Below are 20,836 nucleotides of genomic sequence, written 5' to 3' on the forward strand. Positions count from 1 at the left end.
ACCAGGCTACCTCATGTGTCCGGTGAGATAAGCAGTCTTAACTGTGTTGAAGACAGAGACGAGCAGCTCAACCCTTTGCTGCGTTACATTACATGAATGAGCTGATGCTGCTAATCTCTCCCCGACACAGTGCGCTCTGACTGTGAGACAACAGAGGCCACAACTCCTATATAAAGGTTGCACTTTAGCAAGCTGGAACAGAGACATGGACCAGCCTGCAAGTACGAACACACACCCAGTGCACTCAAATATTAGACCAGAATTAACATATGTAAAAGAGGGTGATAGCAAATGTTGGTCAGTCTTCATAAAAAAGCGTAAGAGTGTTGACTTTTGAATGACACAATACTGTATGTGTTTGCATTTATGTATGCCATTTCCTTGAGGTTTGATAATAAAGTGACTAATGAAGGGGAAAACTTCATTTCATAGTAAGACTGAAGCCCAATCCCCCAAATCCCAGCTCATTTTACGCGTCACTAGCGCCCACTTTAACTTGGCCAACACACTCATATTCTCGCAGCTGTTTGAATCTTTCCCATTCTCTCTCTCTCACACACACACACACACACAATCAGACACACTGACTGGCACAAAATGAACATTCACACTCAAACGTCTGTGTGCAGACATAAATATATGAATTAGCCCTTAGGATGTCTTAGGGTCAAAAATGACCTCGCCATTATGTTCAATAGCAGAGAAAAATCCCTTAATGATCTTTTCTCAACTTGAAAATCAATGACTTTTCCTAAAGTGACCCCAACATTGCCTACAAAGACGCTACCACTATTTCTCTCTTTGCTGAAAACATATGTGTAGTTTTTACTTTTCACTGACCAGCAAGTCACAGATCAGATTTTTTTCAGATATCTAGGAGGTAAAACTGTAAAGCAAATACTGTATGCTGCACATGTGAGAAACACATTTGCAAAGTCTATGCACACACACTTGCATACTGTCCTACATGTATTAGTTTGAGTTGAACATGTTCTTCATATTTTAGTTTTGCATCAATTATTTTATTTTACTCTTATTATTGTTGTAGGTTATGCACCTTGTGGGTGGGAGAAAGGATGCAAGAGATGTGAGGAGACTAGTTTTTTATAGTTGACTTCCAGTGTACAGTATACAATACACTTTTGTTGTTTCCATTCAAAAAATGCATTTAAAGCTACTTTCTGCACATTTCTTAGGACATAAAAGTACTATCTCTTCCTAAACAAATAATGTTCACATCTCTGCAGTACCTTTAGCAGCAATAATAATGATAATAAACCTCCACTGGCATCCACTGATTAAATACATTCTTTTCTCCCTCTGTAGGGGGAAAACCCAGACACTCACAAAGTGTGTGTGTTTCTTCATGTAAAATAGATTGTGGGTTTGCTTTATTTTCGAGGCTCAGGGGAGGCGGGTCATTTCTGACCCTTAGGACGAGGGGAGTGTTCAGGATGTTAAGACAACACAAGGGGTAACTTGCTTTGATGCATCACTTACTAAATGTAAAATTATTCTCAGCATATAGGATTTTGTCTTGTTGAAATGTTAAAGGGGCGGATCATTATTCATAATTTTAAATTAAGAAACATGTAAGAGAAATATGAATCTAAATATGACCAGGATTACTTTTTTCTTCTTTTAGTTGTTCTCTGTCTCTCTAGCTTACTAAATGAAGCTGAACATTCACAGAAGAAAATAAAGGAGAGGCAGAATCTGTGCCATGAAGCCAAGCGTACTACCCTGAATTACAAGTCTATAGTATCTGGTCTTATTCAAGCTGGGTTATTTGATTTTCATTCACAAAAAGCAGCCGTGTTTGTTTTGTTTGCCTCCGCATGCTTGTCTGACTACAAGTGGATGAGTCTGGTCTGATGAACAAAAGAGACCCACACAAGCCTCTGAATGTCTATGCATGTGTGCGTGATGGCAGAGAAAAAGAAAAGGGAAAACAAGGACACAGAGACCAGCAAGTCCACTTAGCAGACTCCCTGATGCACTGAGCCCCAGGAATGAGCCAACATCTGGATGAGAAATAAGAAAGTTAGACTGAAAGAAATTGCATGTCAAGAGTACAAATGCACAAAGACAAGGTGGTAAAGAAAAGAGAATGAGTACAGAAAGGAGCTATTTATTCTGGGGTCTATTGTCCTTGTTTTAAACACTGCTCTTCTAAAATTTCTTTAAATATTTTATCCATAAATGCTTGGCTACAAAATTCAGTATCCATTGATAAATATCACTATCAACAATTATCATCCACAGTTGATATACAAATTCAACTTTGTTAGTTATGTTCCAGTTTTAAATATGCAAAACAATGCAAAATGTATTGCATACATATGTATATATCATTTTAAATTAGAGCCGCCTACAACAGCTAAATACAGTGTTTGCATTAGAAGCTCTTTGGAGCTTTTCTTGTCACATTCAGTGTTACTGCCCGAAATGCACAATGTGTCTCCTTGAGCACTAACAAAGGTTTCCTTCCACATCAAATATTAGGAAAACCATTTTCTACAGTATTAAAAAACATGAATTGTTTACTTTCATGTTTACTATCTTGTAGCCGTCTTCTGCCAAACCTTTCTTGGCAAACTGCTGCATGATCCATTAATACAACATATAATGAGACACAGCTGGCAGACTGAATATTCTATGTACTGTATGTTTAAAGGCCCTATATGTAAAAATCAAAGCAATTCCCATGTATGAATGCCTTTTTTTGCCAATGTGTGAACATGAACTATGGAGCAACTGACTGTTTCAGTTTCTATGTAAAGGTCTCAGGAAGCACCTTTTGAGAAAATGCAAAGGACGTGTCTTACTTCAATGTGTCTCTTCAACTTCCCCACAGTGTTAACACTGTGCAACACCCGCCAACATTAGCCTAGAATACATCAACAAACCACCAGTCCACCGCAAACTCCAGAAAAACACAAAAAAAAACTTTTATTTATTGAACCTCTTCCAGCCAAACAGGAATGTGAACATTGTTATGTTATGGTCATTTGATTCACAGAGCGAGAAACAGGTTTAAAAAAAAAAACATTACTTAAATAATAGTTTTGCATAATCAGACTTATCTCCTCACTTGGATTTAGTGCTGGGCTCGTGCTGCACAGTCAAATATAGTCTACATTAAGGACGCACAATATTGGATTTTTGCAAATAACCAATATACTGACATTTTATAACTTATTCTGGCTGATTGTCGATGTAAGCAGACTTTTTTTCCCATCTAACTGTGGAGAACATCAAATCTCTCCTGTAGTGGAATTAACATATCATTATCCACCCGTCCATTTTCTACACACTGCTCTATCCTCTGCTGAAGGGCTGGAGGTCTATCCCAGCTGACTGGGTGAAGGTGTGGTTCACCCTGAGCCACACAGAGAGACAAACAACCAAGCACGCTCACATTCGTACTGACGCGCAATTCGGAATCGTCAATTAACGTCAGCATGTCTTTGGACTGTGGGAGGAAGCTGGCGCACCCGGTGAGAATCTACTCAGGTACAGAGAGAACACAGAAAGATCCCAGGCCAAGATTCAAACTCAGGACCTTCTAATTGTAACCAAAACCGAAGCACCATGCTACATGCTACACAACTTATTGTGATGGAACCACTGGTACACGCAGACTTATGCTGATATTTCATTTTAAAGCCTTTATCAGCTGATACCAGTGACACGCTGATGACACCGTGCATTCCTCGTCTATAGTCTGAAGAATACTTTATATTTAAAGTCAAATCTATCAAGATGGTATCAGTCAATCACGTTAGGTCTTGTGTATGTCACGTTACTGTTCTGGCTGATGCCCAGGATGCTCTCTTACCTACACCTAAGGAGGGCGATGACGCACACAAGCGAGAATAACATAGCGCCAACCACAGATTATTAACTCCTACCACTAACTTTAATACCAAGGCTTTTCATAGATGTGAACTTTTTTTTGCAATTCTTCTTTATGAATTCACACACTGGAAATTATTTATGCAATTTTTTGTTAACAAAATGTCATGGACAGCTGCAGATCTCCTCCTCATTGTTCAGCTACTTTCAATACACTCAAACACAGACTTTTCAAACATTTAAATGAATCAATGCAAAATGTTTTAGCAGGTTCAGATATGCTGAGTGCGTACTTATGACCATCATTTTACTGTTTTACTTTACTTAGTCCAATTGTAGTTGTCATGGAGTATGACTGAATGCTTCTACCACTGCATAATAGTAGCGTCATCACAAAAATATACAATTTTAACTCCGTAAAGAAATACACTAAACATTTGTAGTCAAGCATGGGCGACATGGCTCAGTGGGTAGAGTGGCCGTCTTGTAACTGGAAGGTTGCCGGTTCGATCCTCAGCCCATCGTGCTCATGTCGAGGTGTCCCTGAGCAAGACCCCTAATTGCTCCTGGTGGGTCGTGGTTAGCGCCTTGCATGGCAGCTTCTGCCATCAGTGTGTGAATGGGTAAATGTGACATATCATGTAAAGCGCTATATAAATACAACCATTTAAGCACTAGCATTTGTTTTTATTTTCCAACATGCAAATTATATTGTACATTTATTAAACAGACAATTCAAAATTGTTGAACATGTCAGATATGGATGCCACTGAATTAAATCCCAGGACAAAAGTGCACAACTGCAAAGTCATTCCCCTCTGGATGAAGTCCACTTTTTATGTGTGTTTATGCTTCCAGGTGCGTGTATGTGTTCTTTTAATGCAAACTTAAATCTCGGAGAATGAGCATGCATTCTCCTAAAACATGTGCAGCAGAACAAACGACTTGCAGAGCCATCCTTAAATATAAAGGGCCACTGATTCCCCAAAGCCATGTTTGTAATTACAGCGAACATGGCTCAGGGAGGAGGAGGAGACAGGGGTGGAAAGACAAGTGGAGATGAGGTGAGGAGAGAAAAAGAGAAGAGGTAGCACCCCAGGGTGTCACGTGGCTGAAGTTAATTCTGTTTTCTGCCACCGTGTCGCCGGACCACTACTGGGCGTGTGCAGAAATGAGGATAGAAGCGAGAGAGCGGGTGAGAGGCTCCGTCTGAAACAATCGTTCTTTGACTGATGTAGCGCTCTGCCTCCTGTGAAGCACTCTGTAGCTTATTCTCAAAACAGGTGACAGGAGTGTCAGCTCCAAATCCACAGCAGAAAATCACCGCTGAATCACAGGATCTCCCAGGAACACCACAGTGGTTGCAATGCCCTCCTCCTTTCAAACCCTCCCTTGTATGCCAGCTGACAAATTGTTCCCTCAAAAGAAGAGCGCTGGCCGGAGATGAAGTGGAACAATTAATTTCACGCTTGTCCTCCTTGCCTCAAAAGCATGTTGGTCTGAGTCCTGTATCTGGTGGCACAGAGACACTCCCAGCGGATTGTAAAACACACACACACAGACGAAATGTAAATTAAAACTACTGTAAGAGCTAATCAAACAGACGGAAGAACAAGACATCTTTAAGCATCTTTTTAAAAAAGTCCGGGATCATGGCCTGGTGTTTCCTGAGCGGACACACCCTCATCGCTGTCCCATTCAGCTCAACGCAATCTATCAGTGAGGAGAATATAAGATCAATTATTGCTTGGACATGTCTCAAAATTCGATCAGTGCGCTGTGAATGAATGGGGAGGACTGCGAGAACACATGCACGCACACACAGCTTTGACAGACCACTCAATCACACGACGGGGAGAGGGCAGATCCTGATAGGAAATAGAAGGCGCCGTAAGAAGCAAACTGGCAACAGTTTCATCGCTGCCCCCTCGACTTCCACCACATGGCCCAGTCAGAGGCTGAAAAAGCATGAGCTGCAAAGCAGATAGCTCAACTGGCACTCAAGCCTCTTCTAAAACAAAATAGCTCTAATCTTTATTCTGCTTTTCTGAGTCAAATCTGAGGGCATCATAAAGCAGTGACTGATCATAACGCACTACAGCAGTGAATTCTGCCTTGTGTCAGGCTTCACAATAATGTTCCAAATGCTCGTATCTCTTCACTTTGAATTGATTAATGCTCTGTTAACTCCAGGCAGATAACAACAGCTAAATAATGATCCTGCAAGTCTTTCTTTATCATCACTGGTTTCCTTTCATAAGTTGACAGCGGTGGCAGCAGTTGTAAATATATTATTATGAGCGGAATTAAAATCCAAATTGGCTGATGGAGACGGTAAATCATTTCATTTACAGCTGAAATATGGAAGCAGGGAGTAATTAGGTGGAGTAAAACATGTCAGTTATTTCTGTATCGTGGTGGTTTCCCAATGAAAAGGCAGCTCCAATACTGGTGTGTTAGTACACATGAGAGCTAAAAATCGACTACAGAATAGAAATCAGCTGCTGACTGAGATTTATGACTTGGACTGAAGTCATATGTGAGATTTACCTTCACTCCTCTCCCAAAAGGAAGCAAATGTAAAACTTTAGTGCTCAAGTTTAAGCCAATGAAGGACACGTTTAGCAGCTTAAAAAGGTAATTTTTCATTGTCATCTTCAGCATTCCCACCGGAGAGAGATTTTGGCTTAGTTTGTGCCTTAAATTAAAGTTGGCCTCAATGACCACGCAGTCAGCTCTGTGAGGCGACTCTGAAGCACAGCAGTGCAATGACACAACACAAACACTTTTTTAATCTCTGTGATTTAACAACACAGAGAAATCTGTAGAATAACAATTTTAAAAATACCATTTTTAAATCTTTAATATACACATCTTTTTTCTTTCAAATAATGGCAAACTGTCACTATTTTTTTGCAAATACAGTAGAGCAATTATTTGGTCAAACTGATTTTTGATAGGGAATTTATTAACAGATTTGTCCTGTTTTCTAGTTTGTATGTGTTTTTTACAGTCAACATTTAAAGATATTTTTTCCGTAATTTTACTAGATATCTGCGATTTAATAAAACTGAGAAAATCTGGAAAACAACTGTAACTTGTTTTAAAAATGATACAACAAACAAACAAATTAAAATAATTATTTTTACAGTACAATATGCGCTACAGGCCAAAAGTTTGGAAGCAAAATCAAATTTGTACAAAAAAGATCATAGTTTCAGTGGTATAATTTGCAACAAAATCAACATGATATTTATATAAAGAGTCACTTGCCAGAATTTATTTTCACTATAATTATCAGGTATTTGTATCGAAAGATCTAAGGGAAATAATGCAAACTGTGATTTTTTTTTTTTTTTGCACTAAAGTTGTGACTCTTGAAAATCTTTTCAACTCTAAAACTAAGCCCTTCTTTTGTTAACATTTATTCAGCAATTGCCTGGTTACATCAATGTATACCTAAAGGTAAACCGAGGAAAATGATGCATATCAATGAAAGCAAAGTCTGATCATGCAGTAAATACATTCCAAAATCTATAGAATTTATGCTGGTTTTTAAGAAAGGCATTTTGAGCAGAAACTTGAAGTTGCCTCCAGATGCTTGTCTGTAGTGTAGGTCACCTTGTCTTGATTCAAATTGTGTATACTGAAGTTATGTGTTGTATGTTAGTCTGTAAGCTGTCCCAACACAATCACAATGTAAACTTTGGCCTCAACAAATCCAGAAGTGTAACTCTGTTAATGTAAATTAGATCTTTACACGTTTTTCCACTTGTTTATGCCTTAAAACAGATTAACTCTACACCTTTTCCTGCTATAGCATCTGTGGACCAATGAATATGAAAATAAGTTTCTGTCTCTCAGCCTATCTCTACACAGGCCTCCGGTGGTCATCTGCAGTTCAAGCACACCTGCTCATCAGCGTAAAACCATCTTACACAGCAGCAAGTTGGAACACTGATGATGCATTTCATGTATTGCTCTCTATACTGGTAATAGAAAACATTAGCCTTTGGCTTGACAACATTATCAAACAACTGCTAATGTGTTACTAAGTTCACATGAAGGCTCACAGTGTTTCTGCAACTTTGCAAATGTAAACAGAACACGCCTCTTCTTCTCTGACACAGAAAACAAGAAATGCACCTCAAAAGTTGACTTTACTGGTCAAAAACAAGTGGACACAGTGATTTTTCATTTAGTATTGCCATCAAATATTCCAAAGAATCACCAAAGTTAATTTATTCAAGAGGTGACATGAACATCTGCACCAAATTTCATGGCAATCTGCCCAAAAATTGTCAACCTCCTGGTAGCACAGCAGGAGAGGTCACGGGATCATGAAAGTCTGAAGGTTTCATCCTCTGGACCACAAATGTCTGCATAAAATCTACTAGCAATTCTCTCTCCGGTGACTGTTTTTGAAATAATAATATACGAGTCAGGACTAAAGCGATGGACCGACTAACAGCTCTGATAAAAACGAAAACCAGAAATCTGACATTTCAGTTGAATCTCGTCATCTTACGAAACTATTCTAACATGAACATTGTTAAATCTCTTTTAAGATCTAAATAAAATCACAAGTATCCTCATACATCCTACTTATGAGAAAGACCATGCGCCTTTTTTTTTTATTTCAGCATAATTGAATCCACTTACACACCTCATCCATTTCACTCCTCAGCACAAGTCATCCACCCACAGCTCCAGCATGTGTGGGTGTGCTTCTGCAGTGACAGAGTGTTTAAAGGCTGCCTGAGGGCTGTTGAGAAGAACAGTGGAATAACAGCTGTACACGAACACAAACACACACGAGGCCTTATGGCATAGCTGGTAGCGATGCTCAGGAGTTATTCCCAGGGTGCACTGCGTCTGTTAGGTATGCACCATTGCCCCTCCGAGTGGGTGCCAAATTTGAGCTCTCCCTAATGACCGCCATCTTTCACTGTCCTCACATGCCATGCCACCCTGCCGTGTGCCCCCCACCTATGCTCACACACATACCGAACCCCCTAAAGGGTAAAATTCTGACATCATCCATGCTGGCATGAAAATATAATGCATACAAAATACTGCATTTATGAATGAGATGTAGCCTCTCCCTTTCAAAACTTAACAAACGAGTGCAGGAATTAGCATTACTGCTCCACTTTTTCTTCCATAAGCCATAATTCACTCCACCAAAAGCATAATAGCAACCAAGAGCCGGTCTAATCTGATCATACAGAACTGATTAATAGTCCACCGTCTATCTGTAGTTGAATTCAGTTGGTTTCAGAAGAGTCTTGGAAAACATTTTTCATGCTTAGCAGCACGTACAATGTGGCCTGCTGCTTCCCAATTCCACTCCATGCATTCTCACAGTCTCAGATTGATTCTAGCAGCAGCCAGCGTGAAAGTGGAATGAGGGAGCAAAACATTGGGGTGGATGTATAAAGGCAATATTCATCCTTGCAAGTGGAGATTTATTATAGGAAGTTACACTTTTTGGACTCCAGTTTCATTTGAGTTTGCTCTGAAGTTCACGCAAAGAAGTGGGGGAAAAATAAATGTACCTTCTACAGCAGAGAAGAATACTTTTGAGAACCAAAACACATTTACAAGTAGATAACATGAAGTTGAACTTAAGATATAAACCTAATGAACATAGTGAAATAAATATAGAACATGAACGAATGACGTTACATTGTTGTAAAAGGTAAAAGAACATAAACAGCATTAATAAATCATTTTATACACTAGTGTTCAAAACTTTGGGGTCCCCCAGACAATTTCATGTTTCCATGAAAACTCACACCTGTGCCAACATAATTGCACAAGGGTTTTCTAATCATCAGTTAGCCTTTCAACATGATTAGCTAAAACAATGTAGCATTAGAACACAGGAATGATGGTTGCTGGAAATGTTCCTCTGTACCCCTATGGAGATATTTAACTGAAAATCGGTCGTTTCCAGCTGGAATAGTTATTTACCACATTAACAATGAGAAGACAGTATTTCTGATTAATTTAATGTCATCTTCACTGAAAAAAACCTAAAATATTTTCTTTCAAAAATAAGGACTTTTCTAAGTGACCCCAAACTTTTGAACAGTACTGCTATAAGTACTTAAAAGTACTAAAAGTAATGTAGTATTTTGTAAATTAAATTGCAATGAAGGGGAACGAAACGGTTTTGCAGATTCACTGACTGTATAAGTCTTCACCGGTCTATAATTTGTGGCCACCAGGGGGGTCTCGATCCGAACGCAACACAAGATGTTCCCTTTTTTCTCCTTTTATTCTTAACAGAAGTACTACTATGTGTAGTAACAACAACTATCGTAATAAATACAAACACAGGAACATATCCACCAAAATCTGTGCGGAATGTAACAAAAACAGGGAGACTTCTCAAAAACAACAACAACAACAAAAAAGATCATCCATGGAACCGCCACCATCCCACATAGCAACACTAATTCTTCTGGGTTTTGGCTCTGGAAATTTTGGGACTAAATTCTCCAAATGGCTTCTCAGCAAGATATTCACAACTGTAACTGTAAATTCAACAATGAAGCTGAGACAAAACCATATTGTGACCCCCGGAATAAAATGATCTGTATGCAGTCTAAAATCAGTTCAATCTTGTATAAACAGCAGCAGTTCCTATCTGTGGACACCATGTGGATTTCTATGCAATTCTGCACCTGACTACCTCTGCAATGTTATCATATCAATGTTTGCACAGGTGCATTAACCAGCATTTGAAATCAGATGACAAAATGAGTCCTACTTTTCTCCATTCACATCTTACAGTATTGTCACCACAGTGTCAAGAGACTGGTAACCTGGCAAGTTAGAACACCAACTTGTGTGCAAAAGTCAGGGGATGCCTTTCACTAATTATCCAGAAGAAAAATAGGCTACTTTTGGAATATGTTTCCTGTCTGTTCTTGACCATCTGTATATTGTTCTTTATCTAATGTAAGTCACTCTTGTTTATAATTTGAAAAAATATGTAAACAAAATTCTAAAATAAGACCTATTCTTTCTTTATGGAAGCAGTGATACCAAATCTGGCACTGATGCTGCCCTCTGATAGCCTAGCCGCGCTAGACAACCCACGGCAACGAATTTAATTCTCTGCCAGGGCGGGTCTAGTTACCCTCGGTAAGCCTCGAGGTTGGATGCTCCTAAAACTGGCCGGACGAATCACCATGAAGTGTAGAGTCAGAAGGCGGGCGTAACTAAGTGACGACGGAGGCGCGACGATTCTGACAGAAACAACCAGAAACAACTAGCCTAGCCGTGCTAGACAACCCACGGCAACGAATTTAATCCTCTGCCAGGGTCGACAACAAAAACGACAACAGTCGTTGAGCTCCATTAGCACCGACTCTGAATAATCTTTCTGTTAACATGTCTGTAATATACTTGAGCTTCACCCATTGACTGAATAAATAAGGCTTCACCGAACTACCGCATCCTCTGATTTCCGGCGCTCTAGGAGCCTATTCGTTGCGGTGATTGGTTGTATACCTACCCAATTGCTGCAGAGTGATTTGATAGACAACCTTTTAGCCCGCCTCCCTCCCTGTCGAGCGTGCCTAGACCCTTGCGTCTTCAGAGCATGGGTCTAGCGCGGCTAGGCTAGACTTTGTTCACATGGCAGGTAAATCAAATTTGTTTTTCAATCACATCATTCCATCTACACTGTTATTTGCAAGCGATTAGCTCTGATTTTTGTGTCCAGACATCACTGACATATCTGCAGGGGCTGGTATGGTAATGACGTAGATGTCAGCCGCTATGTAACTACACTGGTGTGTCATGAGAGCTCTTTTGAGGTATTGTATTTGTCCACTATGCTTCATTCAATGTTTTTCTGGACAGAAGCCTCCACTAATGTGTCAAAAGACAATTTATCTCAGTGTTTCTCCACAGACTGTTGTTTCCATGTTGTCTTCCCTAGCCCTCTGGTACTAGCAGTGTGGACTCACTACTTCCGTCAGTCTAATGTGTCTCATTCCAAGCGATTCAACGGCACTCTTTTCTTTTTGGTTGCCACTGCATCCTCACTAAGACACACTGATACAAACTTGAATAGAATCACTTCCAAAGGAACTTTGGATCTGATTTGGAAAAGTCACATTTCAAGCATCGGACTTTCTAAAATCCCAAAAAAAAAAAAAAAAAGAAAAGGTCTGAACAAGGCCTTAGTGGCAGTAACACCACTGTACACTACTGCTACTGTTATTCTGCAGCTGTGCATCTTTGCTATACCACATGCCAAATAACACCATGTAATCAATATGCTTCAGCATTGATCGATACTGATCCTCTGTAAGAAATCATTCGTTACTTGGTCTCCAGCCAAGAACTGTATAAAATGAAAAGTAACAGTAAAACAAAATGAATTAAAATAAATCTACACAGATAAAATGCACAACGTGTTTTTTAGGATATGTATTGAGGGAGAGGTTCATTAGTGAATGACTGATGTGTGATTTCTAATTACCATTCGAGCATAGCTGTATTTCTAAGTCCAGTGTGTGTTTGTGTGAGATGATAGCAAGTGCAGGTGAAGGTCATCAGGAGGAGGAGCTGCTGTTGTCCCACTGAGCTGGATTTGGCAGCACTCTCACAGTCCATGAGAAGTGTTGTGCAAATGGAGCAAACTGAAGGGCCTCACAAAGTACAGTCAAACTAAATGTGTGTGAGTAAGTTCGCCGAGTTGATGGAGCTAAAAGAGGTCACTCGGGACACACACTGAGGTCGCCAGAGAGTGCAGGACATTGTGCAAGGCCAGCGGAAGTATTTTTTGAGGGTGCGGGCACCAACACTTCCTCCAAACACTGGCGTGTCCCAAGATCCCCTCCCATGTATTCTTTAGTGCCGTAGCTGTATCCTATCCATTATTAAAGCAGAGGGATGGAGGGAGAGGAGAGACTTAAAGAGAGAAAGGCAAGAGGGAAGGGGAAAAGAACAGGAGAACTGAGGGAGATGCAGTGAGATCCAAAAACACATGGGTGAAAATGTTGACAAAGGCAAGAGTTGACAGAAAGGTTGAGGGGCAATTATGAGACAAAGTGAAAGAAAGAAAGAAAGAAAGAAAGAAAGAAAGAAAGAAAGAAAGAAAGAAAGAAAGAAAGAAAGAAAGAAAGAAAGAAAGAAAGACCTGTGCCAGCGTAATGAATAAATCTGAATTACCGGAGCATTCAGAGGTGCAGAATATATATAAGGAGGTATTTGTGATTGATAGAGCAGCTATAATGGAGCTGATCTTCTTTCTTTTATTTACCGTATTGCTTCATAAGGGCAGTTTTTACCTACAGCACACAGGGTGGACCCAAACAACCGGCCGGATGATTGATGCAGACAGCAGCAAGTCACAGACAGTCCTTCACACAATGCTGCACACATTAATGTGCTTAATAGCACTAGTCCCGCCCCTTACCAAGTTTACTGTCTGTATGCAGTCAAGTCTGGAGCACACCAGGTGAACGATCTGTCATAATTACAGAAATCTGTATGAGCATGTGTGTGCGTGTGTGTACGCTTCCATGAGTGTGTGTGTTCATTAATGTCCGGTGCAGCCACAGTGAGATGCTCTTTATCTGCAAGCCAACAGAGGCAGAGCCAGAGCTGAGCAGCCGATGACAGATGACAGTGGATATTTATCTTCAGCGTTCACATTCATCATCCTCGCAGTACAGAAGCACAGGGTGTTACAGTGTATGCAAACACTGTGTGTGTGTGTGTGTGTGTGTGTGTGTGTGTGTGTGTGTGTGTGTGTGTGTGTATCTTTTCCATGAACTTCTGGAACTGGAAAGAAAAATCAACTTCCTCACAAACACAAATTAACTACTAAATCAAACACTTTTCATGCTGGCAAATGAACTTAGTCAGAGAGACTGGGGATAAATCAAAGATGTAAACCACACAACAAGTCATCAAAAGCCACTTGATTTTCTGAGCCCACAAATACAGCGTCAGCAGTTGAGCTCTTTAAGAATTTAAGTTCTTTAATCCGGTAGCAAAGGCCCTCACTCCCTGCTCCTGGGCTCCCAACAGTAAAGGCACTGTGTTTGATTCATAGTGGCTTTTCTCATGCTTTTCTCACCAACAAAGCACTAATTATAGTATGAGTGAGTGGCTGTGTTGGCTAAAGCTGGCCAGCTAGGACATGAAAGGATGGCAGCACAGGCTGCACTCCTGCCTGCTAACGCTGTAATTAACTCTGTGACATGACATTCCTCCTTCTTTTCTCTGCTCTCTTTCTCCCTTACACACACACACGCACACACACAACACACACACACACACAGACAGATACATATACGCACACACACGCACACACACAGGCAAACACACACACACACACAGAGACATGCACACATCCTTTTCTGCCCCCTCGATGAGCAGAGTGAAGGAATCAAATTTAGCAAGATCATGCTTTGGTCAATGAGAACAAGAAAGGGAGGGAGGGGGACTCAAGAGAAAGGATGGGAGGGTGAGGGGAGGTTAGGGAGAGAGGGACAGTCATCAGTACACACCCCTACACACCCCCTTCCCTCACCTCATTGCCAGCGATGCTGAACCAAACCTGACAGCTATTCAATTTTCCCAAAGCTAAATCTAATCTGGAGCCGTCTCCCCCTCACTGACACACTGTTACACTGGAACGCCTCAGCCATCACCCACCCTTGGCAGCAGATTGGCAGCATCACACATACTTCTCCCACTACTTCGACGCATATACACACTCTGACACACGCACCTACACACAAACAAAAAGTCATCCAAAGGGTAAAAAGGCAAATAGAGGGCAAATAAGAGAAATAAGTCAGATTGTTCTTGAAAGTAGTTTGAAGAAATTTGACTTGACCACACATTGGAACATCTGAGACTCCAAAATAATGTCAGAAAAATATTGTTTTCGAAACATTAATATAATGCATTTGGGACAATGACGTGAAAGCTGACATACAGCTTTGATTTTTGAGTACTGAATCCATCTCAGACATTTTTGACGGATTCATCGAATACACTGATAATGCTTTGTACCGTATTGTCTCAAGTGTTTAAATGCTGTTATAATACCTTCTCCTGGTATATAATTCTGAATAAGAATCACTCCTACTACATCTCTCTATTTTATTAATACATTTATTTATTTTCAGACTTAATATCATGTGTAATTTTAGCGTACCGTAGTGAAACATGACGTAAACGTCCTACATTCCCCAACAGTGTGAGTCTAAACATCTCTATGAACAGCACTGAGCGGCCTCAGTTAGTAGACAGACTACTGTATGTGCACAGTATAACACAGAAAACATTTTAGTGTAAGACATACACGGCACTTAACCTACATCGGAGTTTTTTTTTACATGCTATGAATAATACAGACCCTTTGCGGAATAAATAAAGACCGCTAACTCAAATGAAAACTTGAAAACTTTAAGTGCTGTTTAACACGAGTACTGAGCAGAAACTACAAAACATTTCATCAGCACACAAAGCAGGAGTCACTCTTCCACTGTTGTCTTCCAAATATGTAATTAATTTTAAATGAACATGAAAAACTGAAATGCATAATCATTTTCATTTCAAAATTAGGCAATTAGTCATGCTCTTAAATCTGGTTAGTGTGACTAAAATACACACACAAAACAGAAATAGATCTTTAGGATTTTTTTTTTTCAAAACAGAGGAACATGGAACTGCCTTCTGTAGAAATAATAAATTAGGTTTCTGTGAAGCAAGTCTTGTAGAAAAGCCTCCAATAGATCAAAACGTATCATTATTGTGTGCGAATCACTAAACTTGCCATGTTTTACAAAATTAATTGATCTCCTGGGATTGTTAGGGTTGGTTTTTTATTTGTTTGGTTTTGAAAGCTAATGCCAAATAAACTGCTATCAAGCAATAAAACATAAGCTGTTCCTGCACTAACCTGTATGAAAGATGCTACGCAAATAAATCTAATAGTGTTTGAATAAAATAAAAAATAAGCATTTTATTTAAAAAAAGGAGAAAGCTCACGGGATGGGGATGCTTGCAACTGAATTTCAAAGATTTTAAAGCTGTGTTTTGGTTGACAGAGACCCATATTTGCTTTAAATCACAAAAACAAAAAGTTATTCACCTGCTATTCCTCCCTTCTAACTTTCTCACGCTAAACTTCTTTAACCCAGTTTGTGCATCTTCTGTGTCTCTTCACTTCACTGGACAACGTCACCACTTTTAGATATTTTTCATCCACTGCTTCCTTTAGAGGAACCACTCCATTCAGCGTTATTTAAGTCATCCTTTAGGAAGTGTCACCTGGTATGTCAGCGGCTTACGGCACTAAGCCCTCAGGTAGTAAAAGAAAATGGCACCGCTCTGTATAAGAAACTATACGTGCACGCACACCGACTCTTCTTTCCCGCCCAAGCACATCGATTCCAGCGTAGTCTCGTCACACATCATTACACCTTCCTATCATCCCGTCTGCTCTTTGCTCTGTATACACGCCTCTGTGAGAGGAAGATGATGTATATGTGTGTGTGTGTGTGATTGAGCATGCTTTAAGTCGGTATGCAAAGTTAACAAACGCACAACAGCAGCACATACACCCGCTGCCTCTTCCCTCGCCCTCAGATGCGGCTTATGCTTTCAAAAATAGGAAAGCGGACGTGCACGGCTAACTTTTCGGGCTGCCACAGAAGCAATCCCACCGGCTGATCATTTTTCTTGTATCTTCCATTACCAAGAGGCTTGAAGTTATTTCAGCGTGGCATAATGTCCCACTACTTTGATTCCAGAAAACCATAACAGCAGCGAGGTGAAAACTAGTCCAGCCAACAATGTACACGCAGACACAGCCATCACAGCCGGGCTGGCTCGTATAGACAGGTTGCTCAATGATACATGAAATTAAAGATTTCAACAGAATAGCAGTGAAGAGGGTAGAACACACAAAGCTAATTCTAACTATCAGTGGGAGATGTTTAATGTGTCGCAAACAGAAGCCTCCTTCCCTTTGTATGGGTTTGCTAGTGTGGGTACGTATAGTGTATCTAAACCATACAGTGTATATTGTACAGGCATTGATGAGTGCTACCATCAGATTTGAGTAACAAATTGAGGGTCTTAATGGTCATGTTCTTTATTCTTTTGGGACACATACAGGAGAAGCACACACACACACTAACACACACATGTGTCCTGACTGGTATAACCTTGAAACAAGAGCTATTTCCGATGGATACATGATGCGGGAGGTGGCGTGAGATGGGTGGACGGATCAGGAGAAGAGACGAAAGAGGAGAAGGGGTTTTGGATGAAGGGGCAAATCTGGCAGCTGGATTTTTTTTTTTTTTTTGTCAGTGAGAGTCTTTTTTATATTTAGATTTTAATTTATTTACATTCGATCCATATAATCTCTCTAAAATTGCTACTAAAAGCATCTTCAAATCGTAATCAAATCTAGCCTATTTATTGCATGGTTTTTGTGTTATCAGCAATGAGTAACGGCATATCTCGTATTAAAAGGTGATTAAATTGGAAGTCAAACTAAGCACTAGATTAAACAGAGTCAACACAAAGGTAGCATCCAATTGAATTTGTCACAGTGTGATGAACACAAAGAAACAGCATGAGCCACCAGAAGTGCTACACTATTAAAACTGTAATAATAATAATAAATAAATGAAAAATATCACCTGTTGAGCGCTGTTTTCTTTTAAATGGCACTTCTGTGCAAGCTTGATTAAGATTTATGTACCGTATAGATTATATTTTGTACAAAAAGCCATCAGGCAACTTTAAAATGTAACTTTGCACTAAACGGTCAATCTCTTTTCTTCTTATTGGCTCGATGAAAATAGGGCGCATATTTTGAGAATCAACACCAAAAACACTGTGTGTGTGCATCTCATGCAAGATATTCTTATTTCCAAGGGAGTCTAGTTACACTGGGGTCAGAAAGATAGCTGAAGAGAGACCGAGTCCATCTGTCCTCTGCCCAGAGGAAACATATACACACACACTCACGCAAGCCTAGGTCCTTTCTCTTCACTACCATCCTCCTCTCTATGTACAACAGTGTATATCCCTCATTCTTTCTGCCTATTTAAAAGCATATGTGCCCTCGAGGCATCCGTGGTCCCTCCTCTGCATTCCTGGACAAGAGCTACTAGACTGTACCGGACACACAATAAGGCATAGCATTGCAGGATCCTGTGACATATTGGCGAAGCTTTTGAGAAAATGCATGTGGTGCATTTAAAAACCACGCATATCTGACCGCTGTGGGGGATCCAGCAAGTGGCTCCAGTGAATACCGCTACGCTTGCATCATAACAGTTTGGTGCGAAAGATGCACTTTTCTGACAAAGAGGTCTCGGGTCTTTTCTTTGCTCAATTAACCCTGCAGCCTTCATTTGCATTTCATAAAGAGGTCGTCACTCTGTGGGAGAGTTATCTTCATTTTGGAGGCAGAAAAGATGAGAAGGGGGAACAGTTTTTATCCCGTCAAAAAGATAACACCACTCATCTGGCTTATCAGCGGCTGATGAAACCCACGCTGTAGGCCCAGGCATGTGTATGTGGCTGTGCATTTTGAATATACAGTGCGTGGTTCATGTGCATGTGCATTTTGTGTGCGTGTGTGTGTGGTATTTCTGTATGCACTCATCTATAAGGTCCATGTAAATGGCAGGTTCTGTCTATGAGTCACACAGAATCTGTGGTTTGGCCTGTGTGACACCTAACAGCAGAGTGAGTCTCCCTCACAGTGCCGTGTCCCAAGTACAACATCGTGCCTGTGTGCCCACTGAGAGGTTAGTCTCATCTTGGCCTTTTTTCCACTAAATTATCCATTAGCCAGTTTTAACTCAGGCTTCATCAACTGACCCTCCATTAGGAAAATTTGCATTCCATCACACTCAAATCTTGCATTAAACCCACAAAGCAGAGCGGAAGAGGACTGAGAGGAGACTGCAGAGAGGCACAAAAAGGCGGTAAGAGGATGTTGGAAATGTGAGAAACAGTCAGTTGCATAGCGAAAGAGAACCAAAAAAAAAGCAAGAAAATTGCTCTTTCCTAGGAGTAAATTTTTGTGTGTGTACATGTTTGAATGCATCTGCCAAAGTGCTTGAGAACTGACACCCATTTAAATGGCACATGTTCCGAATAAGCTTTTAAATCCGAGCCTACGTAGTCCACATGCATTACCGATTCTCAAGTGGCTAAAAAGCACAGGTCCCGCAGTTTGAGAGATGAAAAGTGACATTTCTCTCAAATCAAAAATTATCCAACAGCAGCCATTTCCTCTCATAAGCTGGCCTTTCACGTGCACGCAGGAATTTTAAAAGTCTCTCAAAAAGGTATCTCTAAGCTTTCAAATCAAGAGTATCACATAATTTCAACATTGCAAAAATAAAACTGGAATTTAGTGGATTTGTGTGTACTCACACATCACTTACATTCAAAAAAACAGCCTCATGGATATTAGAGTGTCTTAAAAACACTCTTTTCTCTTATTTTCTACTCTGTATTTCGCATGGAGTTAAATTGTCCACAAGGAAACCTTCTGCTCCAGCTCAGTCATGTGGAAATCTGAATAATGCTTCAGTGTTAAGGGTTCCAGAGTGCAGCCTACTTCTTATTCGGCACCTGAAGAGTTGAATTCAGGCAGTAAAACAGCTCACCTTCTGCAGCAGCTGGGAGCCAGAGTACTTTGCAGAGATGGACTTCATTTCTCCACCAAAAGCTGAAGCCCACAGCTTCACCCTGCAGATGACACACACACAGGCAGGCAAGAAATAAAAAACTAAATCAGTAAAAAAAATATGAACAGACAGGCGATAACTTCAAGTACTTAACATGCAGACAAAAAAATACTTTTCTGTTTTTTGAGGAATTCTGCGAAAGCATTCAGTTCTAACTTTATACTTGCAATGAAACTAAAGAAAAATGTATCGATGTTGGGAAAGGGAATAAAAGTGCTGTAGAAACCAGTAGAGCCCAGTAAATAAAATGCTATCATTTTTGGTGAGACATACACCTGGGTTCTTATCAATCAAGCCCTGCTCCTAACGCACCTTTGCGTAAAAGGTCATCTACTTACACAGACGGAGGGATGCTTTGGTGGGTGCCTCCCACCCCATTGACCCTGGTGCTTAGAGTTGAAAAAAGTAAAAGCAGCCACGTACACCAAGCGCAGGAAACCACACAGCTCCGATCCACCTGCATCTTGTTCAAAATAAATAAATAAAAGAAAAATCACCCCCCTACGCGCACAGTTTTGGGCTTATGCTGCCACCGTGGAGTTCTTTCCCCCCCCTTCAGAAAATCCAGGGAAGAAGGAAATAAAATAAAATGAAAACAGAGGGAATCAAAAGTCACCTATGCTGACTGACTAAATCATTCATGGCAATAATGTCCAGCTGTTCGGCTGGTGCGGGACGCGGACGAGCGACGCGCCTTGGCGAACGGCTGGATCCTCTGCTACTGAGTTCTTCCTAAGTGCTTGCGGTCTGGCCCCGCTGACCGGTGCGGTGCAACACGGCTGTGCTGCCCGACGGAAAGTCGAGCTCGACTCCACCGGCGGGGTGGGGGGAAAGTCCGCTCAGCCGCTGTGATTGACCGACCTCACCCACTGAGAACACAGAGTGGAGGTTCAGGGGGGAACCGGGGAGATCATCAAACGATGCAGTGCACAAGAGCACGCCTACTCCTCATGAATGATGCGACCAGCCTCCTCTCTCTCTCCCTCTCTCTCTCTCTCTCTCTCTCTCACACACACACACACACACACACACATCCTTTCTCTCCTCTCAGAAGCTGGGGATAGCTTACTGAGGATGCTGTTATTGTTGTTGGTGAATTGCGCCATACTTTGGACTTGCCTCTCTCCATTCTCTCCCCCCTCTCACTCACATACAGAGCTATAATAGCTTGCCTTTAGCTTTCATGTCAGATCAAGTCATGCACTGTATGC

General features: G+C 40.8%; 1 protein-coding gene across 2 annotated transcripts in view; it reads right to left on the bottom strand.

Annotated features, from left to right (window-relative positions):
• The window catches only part of cacna2d3a (calcium channel, voltage-dependent, alpha 2/delta subunit 3a), a 127,163-nt gene extending 106,584 nt beyond the window's left edge, over positions 1-20,579 (bottom strand). For both annotated transcript variants that reach the window (XM_051949245.1, XM_051949244.1), the window contains exons 1-2: positions 19,964-20,579; positions 19,545-19,626 (exon numbers count right to left, since the gene is read on the bottom strand). In XM_051949245.1, coding sequence (XP_051805205.1) covers positions 19,545-19,626; positions 19,964-20,088 — 207 coding nt within the window. In that variant the 5' untranslated portion in view covers positions 20,089-20,579. The remainder of the gene's footprint in view (positions 1-19,544; positions 19,627-19,963) is intronic.
• Positions 20,580-20,836: the final 257 nt, after the last annotated feature.

This window comes from Acanthochromis polyacanthus, chromosome 6 (assembly GCF_021347895.1).
Source record: "Acanthochromis polyacanthus isolate Apoly-LR-REF ecotype Palm Island chromosome 6, KAUST_Apoly_ChrSc, whole genome shotgun sequence".
NCBI lineage: Eukaryota > Metazoa > Chordata > Actinopteri > Pomacentridae > Acanthochromis > Acanthochromis polyacanthus.